Source organism: Mustela nigripes, chromosome 17 (assembly GCF_022355385.1).
Source record: "Mustela nigripes isolate SB6536 chromosome 17, MUSNIG.SB6536, whole genome shotgun sequence".
Classification (NCBI taxonomy): Eukaryota; Metazoa; Chordata; class Mammalia; order Carnivora; family Mustelidae; genus Mustela; species Mustela nigripes.
This window is the reverse complement of record NC_081573.1, coordinates 650,111-666,468: the sequence shown is the minus strand read 5'-3', so window position 1 is coordinate 666,468 and position 16,358 is coordinate 650,111. Positions and strand designations below refer to the sequence as shown.

At 55.5% G+C, this 16,358-nt stretch overlaps 4 protein-coding genes across 6 annotated transcripts in view; 2 read left to right on the top strand and 2 right to left on the bottom strand.

Annotated features, from left to right (window-relative positions):
- Positions 1-3,092, top strand: part of LOC132005059 (uncharacterized) — a 63,930-nt gene extending 60,838 nt beyond the window's left edge. For all 3 annotated transcript variants that reach the window (XR_009400710.1, XR_009400711.1, XM_059381811.1), the window contains exon 8: positions 3,006-3,092. The gene's annotated coding sequence lies outside the window, so the exon portion shown is untranslated. The remainder of the gene's footprint in view (positions 1-3,005) is intronic.
- OSCAR (osteoclast associated Ig-like receptor) lies at positions 1,105-7,429 on the bottom strand. Its single transcript, XM_059381807.1, has 6 exons — positions 7,079-7,429; positions 6,648-6,783; positions 5,927-5,959; positions 3,046-3,387; positions 1,927-2,211; positions 1,105-1,657 (listed from the first exon to the last, which is right to left on the bottom strand). The coding sequence occupies exons 2-6, from the start codon at positions 6,682-6,684 to the stop codon at positions 1,524-1,526; spliced, it is 831 nt and encodes a 276-aa protein (XP_059237790.1). The 5' UTR covers positions 6,685-6,783; positions 7,079-7,429; the 3' UTR covers positions 1,105-1,523.
- A 90-nt stretch (positions 7,430-7,519) lies between these two features.
- NDUFA3 (NADH:ubiquinone oxidoreductase subunit A3) lies at positions 7,520-9,877 on the top strand. Its single transcript, XM_059381813.1, has 4 exons — positions 7,520-7,624; positions 7,848-7,922; positions 9,247-9,324; positions 9,719-9,877. Exons 1-4 carry the CDS (start codon positions 7,615-7,617, stop codon positions 9,808-9,810), a joined length of 255 nt encoding a protein of 84 aa, XP_059237796.1. The 5' UTR covers positions 7,520-7,614; the 3' UTR covers positions 9,811-9,877.
- Positions 9,878-9,927: 50 nt separating this feature from the next.
- The window catches only part of TFPT (TCF3 fusion partner), a 7,356-nt gene continuing 925 nt past the window's right edge, over positions 9,928-16,358 (bottom strand). The window contains exons 2-6 of the mRNA XM_059381812.1: positions 15,745-16,003; positions 13,806-13,876; positions 10,710-10,779; positions 10,386-10,604; positions 9,928-10,079 (exon numbers count right to left, since the gene is read on the bottom strand). Of these exons, the coding sequence (XP_059237795.1) occupies positions 9,960-10,079; positions 10,386-10,604; positions 10,710-10,779; positions 13,806-13,876; positions 15,745-16,003 (739 nt within the window). The 3' untranslated portion in view covers positions 9,928-9,959. The remainder of the gene's footprint in view (positions 10,080-10,385; positions 10,605-10,709; positions 10,780-13,805; positions 13,877-15,744; positions 16,004-16,358) is intronic.

Here is a 16,358-nt window from a genome sequence, read left to right as displayed (position 1 = left end):
CCAAAGAACACCAACAAATATTGCTCAATTTCCTCAAATCGTGTCTCATCGTGGGTGTTAGGGAGCTGCTCCATCAGTGAAGGGAATCGTGATCAGCATTTTTAGTAAAGTGGATTATAATAAAATAATATGTTAATATGGCTTCATAGAACTCGAACTCTAGTTCATAGATGTAAATGGATCTGTGTACAGGGCTGTGATGTAAGCATTGCTTCCTGCTCGTGTCTCCCCAAAAGGGCGGTGGGCAGGATAGGTTAAAACTGCTGACCTGAGCTCTTCTGATCTCTCTCTGACATGTTGGGGAGAAGTTATCTTGTTTGGTTATCTCCAACCAACATTGTAGATACTTCCCCTCCTCTTTCAGAGATAAAAAATCAGGAGGGTCTGTAGATTGCTCAAGGCTATTCCATCCCCCTGGAGGGACTTTCCAAAAAATGGAAGGCATCCTCTCCTTCATAAAGTGGGGAGAGGAGGAGAGGACGGTGGAAAATTTAGTAACAGAAGAGGATGTGTGCTCCATCAAAATTACGTATAAAGCAAGAAAGGAGCAGTAAGAGGTGCTTAGAGACAGAAAATGTGTGTATGAGGGTGATAAAGGCATCTGAGCTACCAAGATTAAAACAGAAGTTAAATTAATAAACTCTGGAGAAACTGAATGTAGTCAGGCCTTCCAGAGAGAGAGGCAGGAGGGGAGAGCAAACAGGATGCAAGGGGGAAGGGTCTGCATTATCTTTACAACTGTGGAGGCCACCAAAAGCCGTGGGAAGCAGGCTAGGCATCAGGTGTAAGTGTCTAGGTCAGAGCTCTAGGGCACACACTGCCCTTGCTGTTGCCTTGACAATGGACTCCACTTAATCATAATGACAGCTTCAGCAAACCAGCCTGCACTGCATGCAAATGAAGCTTTAAATAGGGAAGAAGTTGTCCTTGATCTGATCTCGGTCTACCTTTGGGGAATGTCTGAGAAGGGGTTTGGAAGAGGTTTGCAATGATGTCATGAAGGAAGTGGCAGTGAATTTCTTAAAGGATCAGCTTTTCATGTGCACTGGAGGGGGAGAAAAAAAGCTAAGTTCATTCCAGCCCAGATGAAACCGCAGATACAGGATAGCTAACATTTATTGAGCATTTACTACGGGCCAGTCACTTTCAAGGGCTTTGCTTGTATTGCCCACTTTATCCTACAACAAGATTAAGAAGTGGGTATTACCAGTGAGCCCATTTTACAATCAGTGCAAATGAGACTTGGGAAAGGTCTCTTTCTTAATAATCCAGTGAGTGAGCGGTGGCTGGCACTGGGAATTGAACCCTTGTGTCCAGGAAGCCGGATAGAGCCTTCCACTGACCTACTAGAGGAATGACCCAGAAGGGAGCTAGAACACACTGTAGGAAGCTTATTATGACCCAGAAGCTGGACACAGCCAGGGGGACTGTGGAGCTCTTGGGAGGGCCGGTCCAACCCCAGGAATCCTGGCCTCTGGGAGGTCTTCTCACACTGCAGCCATCTGTATCCAGTCCTCTGGGGCTCAGGGCCTGACACCTGGGGCATGGTTCTGGCTGCGCCAGTCAAGAATAATCAGTGTGCCCAGAGAGATGAGCACCAGGCCGGCCAGCCCCAGACGGAGGAGGTTGCCCTGTGTGTAGTCCAAGGAGCCTGAGCCTGCAGGACAGCAAGGGAGAGAGGCTTGGCTCCGGAACCCACCGTCCGGGCCCCACCCTCTCGGTCTCCAGCCTCCAGGGTGAGACTGGGGACACAGCTCCCAGTCTCAAAGTTGTAGTGGATAGGGTCAGGGGTCCTGGACTCCTGGATTTGGGGAGGAGGGGGTAGGGTCCTGACCCCCAGGTTGGGAAGCAGGGAGAGAGGCTGGGGGCTTGGACCCCCGGGCTGCGGAGCAGGGGCCGGGCCGGGCCGGGGCGCGCCGCTCTCACCGTGGTCGGCGCGGATGACCAGCGGCTCGCTGCGCAGCGACAGCACGTACGGGGAGGACGGCGTGTGGTAGTAGCAGCTGTAGGTGCCGGGCGCGCGGGCGCCGGGCAGCGGAAAGTCGGCCCAGGACTCGGTAGAGTCGCGGTACTGCAGCGGCGCCGCCTCGCCCGCGCGGTACAGGGCGAAGCTCATGCCCCGCAGGCGGCCCGCGCAGCGCAGGCTCACGTTGGCTCCGGGCGCCACCACCGGCCCGGGCAGCGCCACCAGCGACGGGGGCGGTAGCTGGTCTGCGAGGGGCATGGACCGGGACGAGCGCTGGCGTGGCCCTGCGCCGCGGGACCTTCGCCCCTCTTCGCTCCCGCCCCTCCTCCCCCGCCCTGTCCTCCACCTCCCTCCTCATGCCCTCCCGCCTGCCCTCTCTCCCTCAGTCGCGTCACCGGCCCCCTAACCTGTACCTCACTCTGCACTACCTCCCCCACATCGTGTCTCTCTTTATCTCTGCCAGTGTCTACCAGTGTCTCTGCCTCCCTGTCGGTGTCTGTGCCCTTTGCATCCTTGTCCCTGGCTCCCTGTGTGTCTTGTCCCCAAGTGCACCTTTCTCTGCGGCTCTGTCTCTCTCTCCCTCGATGTCCCCTTTTCTCTCTTGGCCTAAGCCTCACCAAAATTCTCTTCCTGTGTCCGGTCCTGTGTGTTTCACTACCCTGGATCTCAGAGGCAGCCTCTGGAATTGCTTCTTCTGGTGTTCTGGATTTCTCCCAAGGCTTCCTAACCTCAGCGCTCAAATCTGGATAATTCTTTGTTGTAGGGGGTGGGGATGGGGACTGTCCTGTGCATTGTTGGATATTTTGCAGCATCTCTGGTGGTAGTGACAACCAAACAGTGTCCCCAGATATTGCCAGAAAGGTCACCTGGGGAGCACAGTCCCCTGGTTAAGGATCACCCCTTTCTCCAGTTCTCTCTCTCTCCCTCATAGATCTTGTTGCTCTGGGTCAGTACAAGTCTGTCTCCGTATGTCTCTTTCACTATATCTCTCCCTGTATTTCTCCGTCCCTCCTTCTCCCTCCCTCATCACACCCCAAAGTCCCTTCTTCCCACCGCCCCCACCCTTGCCAGGACCTCACCTGTGACCAGCAGTTCCAACGTATCACTGGGGTGAGACCAGACACCCAGATTCCAGCCTGGATTCCTGTAGCAGCAGTGGTAACTGCCCCCCTGGGCTGGGGTCACCTCCTCCAGGAAGAACTCTGCCAGCTCCATGGACACATCCCGGTACAGCACAGGGGTGATGTACCCAGACTTGAAGAGTGCAAACCTCCAGGCAGGTTGAGGTGCCCGGCACCTCAAGGTCACATTGACCCCAGGGGTTACAATTGCCGCAGGCTGAGCCCCCAGCGATGGCTTGAGGGATAAGGCTGGGGGGACTGAATTAACAGGGCTGCTGCGTCCCTGGGCTTCCTGGGAGCCTGAGAAGATGGGGTGGGAAGAGAATCACCTGGGGCAGCCCCTTCCTCTTTCTCATCCTTAGTTTCCTGCTTCTAAAATAGGGGAGATGGTGGACCCCAGTCAGGGATTGGCAGCCCTCGCTGCAAATGAGCGTAGCTGGGCAACTGCCGAGCTTTACTCCATGGTTTTGAAACATAGTGTTAAGGGATCGGGTCCCAGAAATCTGTAATTTTAAATGCTCTTCAGACTATTTGTGACATAGTCAACATATTTCAGTAGTTGCCAAAACTTGCTATCTATATGAGAAAAAAATAAAATAAAAAAGAAGGTATAGCCCTACCGCAGACCAATTTCAGACCAAATTCCCCAAAACCAATTCCAGGTTAATTAAAGACCTATATTGTTTTATTTTACTGTAAAAGTATTAGAGGAACATATAGGAAAATGCATTTTTCCTGGGGATGGAGAAAGCGATCTTAAAATATAAAACAAAAGATTCAGAAGAGACAAGGTTAATTTGATGACTGCGAAATTTTCAAGTTGTGTAGGAGAATAGACAAATGGAGCTAGATGGCAAGCAACATCACAGGCAGAAAGGACTCATTCATCACATAGATTAAGAGTATAGAAAGAAATCGCAAACCCAGCCGAGTTGAAAATTGGACAAAACACATGAATCAGGCAGGGCACAGAAGAGGAAGTCCAATAGAAAACACATGGGGAGGGGGGGAAGTTGTTTAATGTTACTAGCAATCATTTAAAAAAATTAAAACAACAGGGTTTTTTTTTGCCTACCAGGTTGTCAAAACTTAAAATAATGATTTATATTCTATTTGGGTGAAGACACGGTGAAACAGGTATGTAGGTACACTTGAGTGTACCTTTTGAGAAAGCGGTTTATTCCTTTCTGTCTAAATACACGAAGGGCATACCCTCATGATTCCACCGTTTCATGCTAGACAATGGTACATACACCAGCACAGAAAGCTCACACTGGAGTACTCACTGAGGTGCTGACTGGGGTGGGGCTGGGGAAGGACACTGGAAACAACCTAACTATGCATGAAGAGGGCCAACTAGACCCTAGCTACACAGTGGCAAATGATCCGTAGCTGTTAAAAGCATGCAGTTATGGGCACCTAGGTGGCTCAGTGGGTTAAAGCCTCTGCCTTCTGCTCAGGTCATGATCCCAGGGTCCTGGGATTGAGCCCAGCATGGGGCTCTCTGCTCAGTAGAGAGCCTGCTTCCTCCTCTCTCTCTGCCTGCCTCTCTGCCTCCTTGTGATCTCTATCTGTCAAATAAATAAATAAAAATCTTTTTTAAAAAAAACCATGCAGTTAATTATAACGATATGGCCCCATCTCCAAGAGAGATTGTAAAGTGGAAAATGTGCAGAACAATGTGTCATGAAATATCATTTTGTCTTGGCAAGAAAACAAGGGAGTATATAAATATATGTATGCGTCTGAATACATGGAAATTTCTTGTAAGGATTCAGAGCTTATTTAAGGAAGATGAGGAAGGGGAAGAGGGAGGTTATATGTCCTTTGGGAATCATATTCTAAACCATGAATATATGTTAGCTTTAGCATTTAAAAATAATAATTTAAAATAAATTGATAGCTGGGGCACCTGAGTGGCTCAGTGGGTTAAAGCCTCTGCCTTTGGCTCAGGTCATGATCCTTGGATCCTGGGATCAAGTCCTGCATCGGGCTCTTTGCTCAGTGGGGAGTCTGCTTCCCCCACCCCACCCCCCGCCTGCTTCTCTGCCTACTTGTGATCTCTGTCTGTCAAACAAATAAATAAAATATTTTTAAAAATAAAATAAATTGATAGCTAAGGTATCAGTGGTTTTCCAGGAGATTTTTATTTGAAGTTGTGTTGTAGTGGGGAGGTTTGAGAGACAGAGATCTCACCAGTCAGAAGACCTGGAAAGAAACTCAAGGCTCTTTCTGGGTGAATGATCCTACTCTGGTGGAAATGGGCTTCCAAATGGGTGAATAATTGGCATTGCCAGAGGTCCTATTTCTTGAGCCCCACACTGTGCCAAGCTTTGAGTCAAGGGTTTTACACATGTGATTTTTAAAAATTCATTAAATACCTTTACTTTTTAAGTAATCTCTACACTCAACATGGGGCTCAAACTCACAACCCCAAGATCAAGAGTCACATGCTGCACAGACTGAGCCAGCCCGGTGCCCCGTACACGTGGGTGGTTTTATTAAATCCTCACAACAGCCCATTTCACAGAGAAGGAAACTGAGTAGCACGCAGTGGTTCATTCAAAGTTGTAAATGAATAACTTGGCGAAAGTGGGGTTCCAGCTTAGGTCTCTTTAGCTCCAAAGTTCATGGTCTTCTCTACCCACCTATGCTGGTCACTAAAGGAAGATAAGAAGGAAAGAAAGGAAGGAGGGGAGGGAGGGAAAAGATGAAAGAAGAGAGGAGAGGGAGGGAAATATGGAAACCTGAGGTGAGGCTGAGCACCAAAATAAAATGTGAGTAACTGGAAATGGGCTTCTAGCAGCTTGCAGGTGAGTGGATGGGCGATATTACTCACCAGCTGGAGTGACGTCTCCATGACACAGAGGCCCTATAGAAGGTGGAGGGGTTGAGTCTTTTCAGAGAGCTAGGCTTCTCCCAGTCCTACCTCGCTGCAAACTCAGGAATCTAAATCCTTCCTCTGGGAAACAGGAATCTAACCCATATGTCCTCTCTCAGTTGCTCTAACTCAAGGCTCGTAATCCCCACCTACTTGAGAAGCCTGAAGTCTGGCCCCAGCCCCCTCTTGCCTCTACACCCAGTGTTCAGAGCTCTGGAATCCCCCTTTTCCAGGAGGCAATAATTGGAGTCCACAGTGTCTTCTCCCTGGGCATCAGGAGTCTGGGTCACCAGCTCCCCCTTTTCCCAGAGACCCAGGTGTTCTGGCTCCATCTCTTCCTGCTCTGAAATCTCGAACTCTACTTGCTATCCCCAGGAGTTAGCACCCTCCTGACTCAACACCCAGAAAATGCTGCCCCCACTCTCCTTGTCCAGGAACAGGAATTCAGGACCCCCGTGTCCTTCCTTGATAGGACCCAAGGATCTAGGTCCTATCCCCTTATTCCGGTCTAGAATTCCAAACCTTCAGATTGTGCTGCCTGACCATGGTGCACCTGCCCCAGGGGAGTCAGTAGCCCTCTTCCTTTCCCCCTCCCTATTCAGGGTGCCCAGGTCCCCAGAGCCTGTCTCTTTGCACCCCAACCAGCCCGAGACCCAGGGAGAAGAGGGCAGTGGCTCACAGAGGGTCAGGAGCTGGAGGATCAGCACCAGAGCCATGGCGGGCAGATCTTGGCTGGAGCAGAAGCAGGAGCCAGGGCTCAGCTGTGTCCTCTCTCTTCTCAGGAAATGCAATGTCTGAGAGCCAAAGCCAGAGCTCTGTTTAAGGAAGGGAGGAGGGAAGTGGGGGCCTCTGGGAGACTGTGTCACAGCCCCATGGTGCTGCGGAAAAACCTGGGAGAAGGGGCAGTCATAACCAGTTGTGTTCACCAATTAAGCTTAAAAAAAAGAGAGAGAGACTAGAAACTAGCACGTATTATGTACCAGACCCTGTGCGGCGCTACTTTGGGGGCACAGAGAGGCGTCAGACCCTATTAATGCCCTAGCGCAGCTCCCAGTCTGAATTAAAGACAGGCGGACCAGCTGGGTTACAAAAAAAAAAAAAGTGAGCTACCCTAGAGGTCACAGGTGGCGCTGAGAGGATCCACAGACGACCCCTAACCCTCTGGGACGAAAGTGAAAGGTTCCAGGACGAACTGATGTCGAGCTGCGACCGCAAATGATAGTGTCATCTGTCCTCTCCCGGCCTCCGTTTCTCCGTCTGTGAAACGGGCCTTCGTGAGTAAACTCTAAAATGAAGACTGTTGCATTCCGCCTTGGATGGGCCGTGGCTTGGATGGAGCACACCTCAGGCTGGACTCCTAGGTGAGGAGACAGGTCGGCGTTTAATTCTGCAGCGCCGCCAGCGTTTCCGCTACAGCTCCTGACAGCTGTTCTGCGCCAGTGCGCACGCGCAGACTCAGCGGGATGAGGCTGGCGCGTGGGGACCACAACTCCCAGAGTGCTTCGCGCCCTCGCCCCCGCCCGGGACCGTAGTTCGGTGCCGGGGCTTTCGCGCAGACTCGGAGAGGGAAGACTCTGGTGCAGGAACTACAATTCCCAGAGTGCTCCGCGCGCTGGCTCGCGGCTGCCGCCGACGCTGCGACCAAGATGGCCGGGAGTAAGTGAGGGCGGCCGCGGGCGCGCGGGGTCCGGTGGTTCCGGGAGCCCCGGTAGTGCCGGGACTGGGGCACGGCGGAACCTCCGTGGAGGCGGTGGGGTCCTGGCCGGAGGGGGACGCCGAGGTCACGAGAGGGCTTCTCCAGGGCGGGGGCGGCGCGGGAGGGTTAGAGGTCAGAGGAGGCGTCCCCTGCTGGGGTGACCATCTTCCCCCGCCCCTCCAGGACTCGCCACTTTCCTCAAGGATGCCTGGGCCAAGGAGCCGGTGCTGGTCGCTTCCTTCACCATCGGGGGCCTCGGTGCGTGAGCGTGCATCGCCCCCACCGTGCCCCAAGGCCCCGTCGCTCCCCACTAGCGTTCCATCCACGTTCCGTGGCCCCCTCGTGTGCCCCCCCCCCCACGACGACCTCTTGCCCACCCCATCCCGAATATTATGACCCCTTCACCAGCCCGCTCCTTCCCACCCTGGGTACACCAACCCGACTCCCCAAGGAGAGGTTCTCAACCCCGCTGTGCACCGAAACCGCCTGAGCGACAAAAACAAGTGTCCAGATGCTCCCCGCCTTTCACCCTCGTCCCCTCCACGCTCGGTGGGGAGCTCGTGGGGTGGCGGTGGCGCCGGGGAAGCCGTGTGCTGTGAAAATCCCTTCGCGGTTCTGTGGACAGGCACTGTCCTAGATCGGGGCAGCCCGCGCAGTCAGGTGCGGGAGGTCGCTAGGATGCAGGCTGTCACTGCGCTGGGCTGGGCTGGGGCCGGGGACGCGGCCTATCCCCCGGGGCCCCAGCCTATCCCCCGGGGCCCCAGATCTTGTCCGCGCGGCCCGTCTGTGGGCCACATGCCGTGGGTGAGGTTCGAGAGCTGTTGTCCCTTCTGGCAGCCACGGGCCACCCTGGCCGCTGAGCGCCTGAAACGCAGCTCCTAGGAATTGAGCTGGTACACTCCGCTCATGGAAAGGACACGCTGGATTGCGGAGAGGGTGACAAGTCTACAAGATATCTCCGCTTCTTTCAATCATACGTTGAAACGACGTTTCCCGTATGCCGGCTTAAATCATTTCAAAAATTGATGTTTTCAACTTTATTTTTAATGTGGCTGTTAGAAGGCTTAAAACTAAGGTGTAGCTCTTACGATTCTATCGGACAGCGTCGCCTTGAACATTGCTCTTACCCCCTACCCCTGCCCCCCAGACTCCTGGCTCCCACCCTGGGCGGACTGTAATTTCCCAGCGACTAGTCCCTGTACAGCCCTCCCTTCCTCAGTTTGTAACAGTTCATGATTCTTCTGGAGGATTCCCAAAGCACTCCCCTCATGCACCACCCTCTGTTCCCTGACCCCCTCTGCACATGCACTGAATACTGTGACCACCCCCATGGCTCCCCCTCCCCGCACCCCGTGCTCTCTAGATCCCATGTGTCCTTGAATTGCTGGCTCCCATCTCCTCTCCTGCTGATAAACGGGGATCCCATAATGCCAAGGGGTCTCCTGGAGGGTCAGGAACTCCCTGCTCCCCCCCTCCTATGTATTTGATTTATAGTTTGCCAAGGTTTTGCTTCTGCCCCTTCCCCTCCCACGCCTGCCTGAAAGCCACCCCCTCCTCTGGCCTCACCCCTGTCTCTCCACAGCTATAATTCTGCCGGCTTTCAGCCCCTTCACCAAATATGCCGCCATGATCAACCAGGTCACACCCTACAACTATCCGGGTGAGTGGGAGCAAGGACTGGCTCCAAGTGGGGGTTGGGGGGTAACCTCCTGCCAGAGGAGAAAGAGTCATGGGCAGGTCTTTCCTCTGCCGTGGTCTGAGAATCTGCAGTATGGGATGGGCTTTTTCTTCTGAGATCTAGTCCATGTGCCTTAAAACTCATTTCCTGTCTGTTTTCACACTTTTGTTGAGTTTCTGTTGTCATTCCACATTTGTATTCCTTTCTGGATTTTCGTCATTCTGTCTCTCTCTGTGCTTTCCCATGCCTCTAGGTCTCTATCTTCCTGCTTCTCTGTGTCCCCTCTCTCCCCTGGGGTTCCCTTTCCCTCTTTGAATAGCCTTTATGAGCCTCCCAAGATCTACCAGTCTCAGTGGCCCACCCTCCCGCCCCACAGTGCCCGTTCGGGATGATGGAAACATGCCTGATGTGCCCAGCCACCCTCAGGACCCCCAGGGCCCCAGCTTGGAGTGGCTGAAGAACTTGTGAGCACGCCCTGTGACACGGAGGAGGCCCCTCCCCTGTAGTCAATAAAATGCGAAAAGCAACCCCAGAATCTGAGCTTGTGTGTGATCACAGGTGGAAACAGTAGACGGCGGCCAAGGCGTTTGTGGGGGTCAGTTTATTGGGGGTGGGGGTCAGTCAAAGGGAGGGCTGGCTAGGGTGGGGTATGGCAGCAGTTTGTCTGGCCCCCGAGAAACCCAGCTGGAGTCCAGGGCCTCATCTGCTTCAAAGCCAAAGTCTTCCTCAACCTTAATCTGGGGGAGAGAAGGAGCAGGTGTGAGTAGGCTTCCTCTATGCACCTGGGCGAAAACCCCAGCACTCCACCTTCCCTTCCACCCGTGGCCTCTGACCGTCCCTCCCTCTCTGCTCTAGTCCTCTTTCCTGCTCCCCGCAGCCTCCTCCAGGTCTCTCTCCTTCCTTTTCCACCAGAGCCCTCACCTGGCTTTTTCCAGCTTTTTCTCCATCCCTACCCACCCCCAACCATTCCCGCCCTACCTCCTTTCCCCAGTGGTCCCCAGCCCCCACAGCACTGTTGCCAAACCCGGGAGCCCTGGTCCCACCTGCACCGGGGCCAGCTCTGGACTCAACACGGCTCCCGCTCGGCGTCCATCCCGGGGCGCTCGCCGCCTCTTGCGTCCGCTGGGCCCCTCACCGGGGGTCGGGCTGCCGGGTTCTGGGGGTGCAGGTGTCCTTCGGGGCGGGGACAGGCCCTCTTTCTCTGGAGGCTCATTTTCAGCATTGCCAGGAGTGGGGGCATCTGTACCCTGGCTGCCCTCGTCCTGGTGGGGAGAAGGGGCAGCAGGTGAAGGCTCTGTCCTGGTGCCCAGCCCCCACTCCCCTGCCTCCCCCGCTCCACCCCCCGCCTGCCCTGAGGTCCCACTCACCTCAAGGACAATGGTCAGCTGGCTGGCGCGGTAGTCATCCCCATAAGCGTCCAGCACTCTCATAAGGAACCTGTGTCAGGGGCCACCAGGGTTGCAACCTCAGCGTCTGGTGGGTGGGGAAAGGGACACCCCACAGCCCAGCCCTGGCTCTGAAGCCAAGGTTTCCCTGGACCCACAGACCCAGAAGATTTGGAGCTTCCACGTCTGAGACCTGGGCGCCAAGTATCTGAGCAGCCTGCGGGACCCTGGGCCAAACAAGAGGACCTCTCTGCACCTGTTTCTTGCTCTGTCAACAATTCAGGACAACCCTGAGCGGGGTTGGGTGACAGGATAGGTAGAAGGGCATCTCCTAGTGCTTGGCCTACATTCTGCTGTCAGCCACTGTCCTTATCAGTAACAGGAGGGCAAGAGAAAGACGGGTGCGGAGCCCTCCTGCGGGGACTACCTTCTCTGCTTACCCCCTGTGCCTGCTTCTAAGAACGCCGGGGATTTTGTAAGCTCTGAATGCTGCCTGGGGGCCAGCACCCCGGCGGGGCACTTCACATGCCCCATGTGTCCCAGTCTCTTACTGGGTGTGTGTCCCACGGGCTCACGGGTTCTCCATGCTAGTGCTACATCGGGGAACCACACAAAATCCCCTGTGCCTACTGAACTCGGGGACATCAGCAAATCAACACACAGCAAGCTAGGCAGGCAGACACTGGATACCCGGTAGAGGGCTGAAACCTCCAAAAGATGATGGGGGATGCCTCACTGAGAAGGTGAGGGAGTGGCAGATAAACGTTTCTGGCGGGAGGAAGAGCCAGTGCCAGTGCCAAGGCCCTGAGTAGCATGTGTGCTGTGACAAAGGGCCTTCCTTGTTGGCCGTTGTAGGTAATTCTGGCTCTGACTCAGGTGGGACTCCCCGCAGGGTTCTGGACAGAGAAGTGACTTGGTCTACTTGCCTTTCCTTTTTTAAAAATTTGTGGTAGGATACACCTAACAGGGTATTTGCCACCATAGTCAAGTGTCCAGCTTGGTGGATTAAGCACATTCACACTTTGTGCAGCCGTCACCCCCATCTGTCTCCATGACTCTCCATTCTCCCCAAATTTAAACACCTCCCCACGCCCCTGCCTCTAGCAGCCACCGCTCTCCTGTCAGGCTCCGCGATCGTCAGCCCTCACCAGAGTGCGATCACACAGTGTTTGTCCTGTTGGGACTGGCCTACTGCACTCAGCACGATGTCTTCGCGGTTCGTGGTGCGGCACCCTTTCTGAGAGTGGGTGGTCTTCCTCCATGGGGACCACCCTGCATTCTCCATCCACCCACAGACAGACCCTCTGTTTCTGCTTTTGGGGTATCTTGAGTACTGTTATGATCGTGGGCAGACACATCAGTGACCCCTTTTTCAACTCTTCTGGGGGGTTTACAGATAGGTGGAGTTGCTAAATCGTAATTGTTTTTAAATTTGGGGGAATGGCCATGTAGTTTTTACGCAGTGGCGTGTCTTATTTTAGAAGACTTTCTCGCCACCCCCTGAATTTCTGACACAGTAGGTCTGGGGTGAGGCCTTGGAACCTGGATTTGTGACAGGTGCCCAGGTCCCTGGTCCAGGAGCCATGTTCCGAGAAGCATGGGGCTGAGCTCCAGGTGGACCGTTCCGAAAGCATGATCACCCCAACTGATCTGTACGGTTAAAGGAAGTTTAGCACATGCAGACGCGCTCCCGAACTTCGGAAGTTTGAACTAGAAAGACCAGCCTTCCCTTCCATAAACTCTCCTGGTTTTACTGTAGGAGAGAATCTTGGCTAGTGGTACAACTGGGGGAAAATGTTCGGTCAGGGTATGTGGCAGGAGCCTACGGAGGGTCAGGGAGGCCAGCGCAAGTACGGCTCGCGTGGGGCGAGGAACCCAGTCCCTTGGCCCAGGGTGCTGGCCTCCTGGGTCTGTTCCGAGGGTGCATCAAGCGAGGAGGTAAGAGAGAGAAGCAGCTGGGAGGATCTGTTCTCTGAGGGGGAGCGGATCAGGAGCAGGGAGCGAGGTCAGGCTTAGCTTCGCGTGCGTGTGAGGGGACCTGAAGCCACTGTCCAGTGGGTGGCTGACAAAGGGACACAGAGTTCAAAGAGTTGCAGCCGGGATTCATAGGACGATGGTGCTCTGAGACTTTCTGGAAGCACACACAAAACCTTCTATGAGGACACAAATGTCCCGTTCCCATGCAACACGCTACAGTAGCCACTGGCCACCTGTTGCCATCATGGAGCCCCTGGCATGTGGCGAGAGCCACAGAGGAACTGACTTTCTGAGGTAATTTATTTGGGGTTCGATGTCAGTTGTCACATGTGATACTGAGCTACGGTGTGGCGAGCGCCACCGCGGGATGGAGGTTTTCACTTCATTTCAGTTTGGGTAAAAATCGCCACTGGTGGCTGCTGAGCACATGAACAGAGAAATGGAACTTTCTTTCATGCCAGTGAATTAAAATTTACTTGGACTGATGTTAGATTTCAAATTTAACGAAGTCTGGTTAAGTCGCCACCTGGGGCTACCGTGCTGGACAGTGGAGGTGTGGACAGGAGGGACCCAGGGCCGAGCCCTGGGGTACTGGGGCGAGGAGGAATGGCGAGGAGTCAGAGGAGGCAGGGGAAGCAGGTGGGTGAGGGCCGGTGCCTCCTGTGGGTCAGGTGGGTGCCGGGAAGAACTGGCTGAGCTGCTGGACACATTCCACAGACACGGGACATGGGACACAGCGTGTGGCGGGAGGCTCTGGTTGGGCTCATCCCCTCCCCTGAGCTCCTGTTCAACCCTCAGTAGCCACGAGATTGTGGCATTACCCACCTCAGCTGAGACGGGAAATGGGCTCAGAGAGGGTTGCTGCTTGCTAAGAGGCAGAGGGCAAACTGCCTGACACCATGCGAGGGTCTCTGTCCTGATCCGTTCTGCTGCGCACCCCATTTAAAGGGAGTGGACCTGCCTCCCCGCCCTGGCTCTGCCCTCACTCATCCCCTTCCCCGCAAGGCCTGGGAAGACTGAAGCCAACAAGAAGCTTGAGAGTGGGCAGGAACAGTGGCTGGGGGCAGAGGCACGGGCCCCAGGGGGCCGGTGAGGGGTTACCTCCGCTCCTGCTGAAGTCGCCGTGTTATCCTCTGCACCTGATGGAGCCTGTTCAGGACCCGCTCGTTCACCTGCAGGGAGACAGAAGGCTCAAGTCACCCAGACTCTGCTCACTTCCTCTCGCAGTGAACTGAGCCCCAGCGGGGACCCAGGGAGCTGGCCCCACGGCCTCCGGGGCCTGCTGCACCCACTCTCTCCCTGCCCCTCTCCCTCGCCTCCGCTGCTCCCCGGCTGGCCTCCCCTGTCCTGGAGTCCTTCCCACGTGCCTGCATACCTCCCTCCCTCAGGTCTGGCCTCAGAGGTTACCTCCTCAGGGACCTCCTGCTACACTGCAACATCCTCTGCCCTCCTTGTGCCCTCAGTCACTCCTCTCTGCCTCAGTTTCCCTTACAAAACTCCTCACTGCCTTCTAGCTTATCCATTTTCCCTGCTCACTGTCTGCCTCCCCCACCAGACCCCATGCTCCAAAGGACAGGGTCCGATGCCGTGAGCAGAACCTGGCGGCAGGGGTGCCCCATCAGTATTTGCTGAACGCGTGACTTTCCGCACGACTTCTGCTGTGGAAAGTGCTGACGGGCGCCACGTAGGCCCACTTGCTGGAGATGAGGCAGGCGGTGGCGACGTCAGGGCCAGCAGAGAGGTGTGCGGGCTGGGACACGAATGAGCGGGTACTACTCCGGGTCAGAAAGACCTGGGTTGGAAGCCCAGCCTGCCCCGTCCAGCTGTGTGCCCTTGGGTGAGTCACCTAGACCCTTGCTGAGCCTGTGTTTGTAAAAGAGGAATCAGGCCACCGCCCACCTGGACGGGGAGGACAGAGCAGGAACTCCAGTGCCAGCTCCATCTGAGCAAACGGTTGAGCTCAGGATCCATGTGTTAAATGGGGCTCAGGATCCCGCTGCCAGCTTGGGGAGTGTGGGGGCGGGTAGGGGCAGTGGGACGTCCTGAAAGGTCCTGTGGACGCTCCCGTGTGACCGTGGTTGCTCTGATGTCCCCACCCGTGTACCGAGGAGCTGCGTAAACACAATGCCAGGGATGAAATGTCACTGCTATGGTGGAAGTCACCAGAGAGAGAAGAGGTAAGAGGGGTGCTGGAGGAGGGAAGGAGGCTGGGGTGAGCTGAGGACGGGGTGGGGCCGACAGCCGCCTCATGCCGGCGGTAGAATATCTGGTCTGTGTCACGTCCGACTTGTCCCCTACTGTCTATCACACCTGTGCACATATGCAACCATGCGGCAGATTATGCCCTGCGAACCTCCTAGTTGTCACTGGGTGTGCAGGAGCGGCTGGCCATGGGGTGTAGCCTCTGGGAGTACATTTTCATACACGGAGCCGACCTGCTCCAAGCACTCGCCCTGCTCCCACTTCCTGCATGATCCTCTCTGCCATCTGTCAGCACAAACCTCTGTCCTGCTCCAGGCAACTTGGTACGCTCTGCATCCAAAGAGGACTTGAATGTCCGTCCTTGTTCTCCACCGGCTCTGCCTCCTGACCCCTGCTCCGGCTCACACGACACCAGCCTCCCATCGTCCCCAGCGCCCCAACACCACCGATAGGGGTGGGATGATGTCCCCCAAAACGTCGTGGAGTCCTAACTCCCAGTACCTCCGAACGCGACCTTCTTTTGACATAGGGTCTTCGTAGAGAATAATCAAGTGAAATGAGGTCAGTAAGTGGGCCCGGGTCCTCACAGGAGGAGGAAACTGGGGCACGGATAGGCACACCCTGGGAGAATGCCACGTGAACACGAAGGCAGAGATCCTCCAGTCGGGGAGCAGCGGTGATTACCAGCAACTACCCAACGCAAGGAGAGATGTGGGTAGCAGGTTCTTCCCCGTGCCCCCTCGGTAGGTGGGGAAGGCTGGCACGCAGACAGGCGGAGACCAGGAAGGGGTAATTTTGGCCAGGAGGCCCCAAAATGGGGGATTCCGCACTCACCTACCTGCTCGATCTCCCGGCAGCGCCGCCCTAGCGCCTGGTACTTCCTACGATTTAGTTCCCGCTGGCGCCGATGCTGGCCACGGGCGGCCTCTTCCTCTTCATCTCGCTCACGGAGCCCTGAGCCGCCCAGACCCCCAGACACGAACTCCACTTCTGTCTCCAGTTCGCTCTCCAAGATGTGACCGCCGAACAGTGGAGGCAGCGCCAACTCCGAGCCTGGTGGTGCCGAGAACTCTTCAAAGCCCACAGCTGCCATGGTCCTGTAAGGTCAGGGGGTTCAGAGGCCTTGAACTTATGGCCCAGCTCCCTTCTCCCTCAGACCAGAGAGTCCAGACACACCCCCCCACTGCCGCCACCCTTCCTCCCACAGACCCGCGAGTCCAGACCCCCCAGCCCCTCCTCCCTCAGACCTGGGAGTCCAGACCCCCAGCCCCTCCTCCCTCAGACCCAAGAGTCCAGATCCCCAGCCCCTCCTCCCTCAGACCTGGGAGTCCAGTCCCCAGCCCCTCCTCCCTCAGACTCAAGTGTCCAGACCCCCAGCCCCTCCTCCCTCAGACCCAAGAGTCCAGGCCCCCAGCTTCTGCTCCCTCAGACCCGAGAGTCCAGACCCCCAGT

Bases quoted from the DNA above. Each gene is read 5' to 3' on its own strand.
- OSCAR (XM_059381807.1), bottom strand. From the start codon at position 6,684: ATGGCTCTGGTGCTGATCCTCCAGCTCCTGACCCTCT. The intron at 5,960-6,647 runs GTGAGCCACTGC...CACCTTCTATAG, and splicing joins CCTCCAGCTCCTGACCCTCT to GGCCTCTGTGTCATGGAGAC. The intron at 2,212-3,045 runs GTGAGGTCCTGG...TGCCCCTCGCAG, and splicing joins GTTGGAACTGCTGGTCACAG to ACCAGCTACCGCCCCCGTCG.
- NDUFA3 (XM_059381813.1), top strand. The intron at 7,923-9,246 runs GTGCGTGAGCGT...GTCTCTCCACAG, and splicing joins CTTCACCATCGGGGGCCTCG to CTATAATTCTGCCGGCTTTC. The intron at 9,325-9,718 runs GTGAGTGGGAGC...CCCGCCCCACAG, and splicing joins CACACCCTACAACTATCCGG to TGCCCGTTCGGGATGATGGA.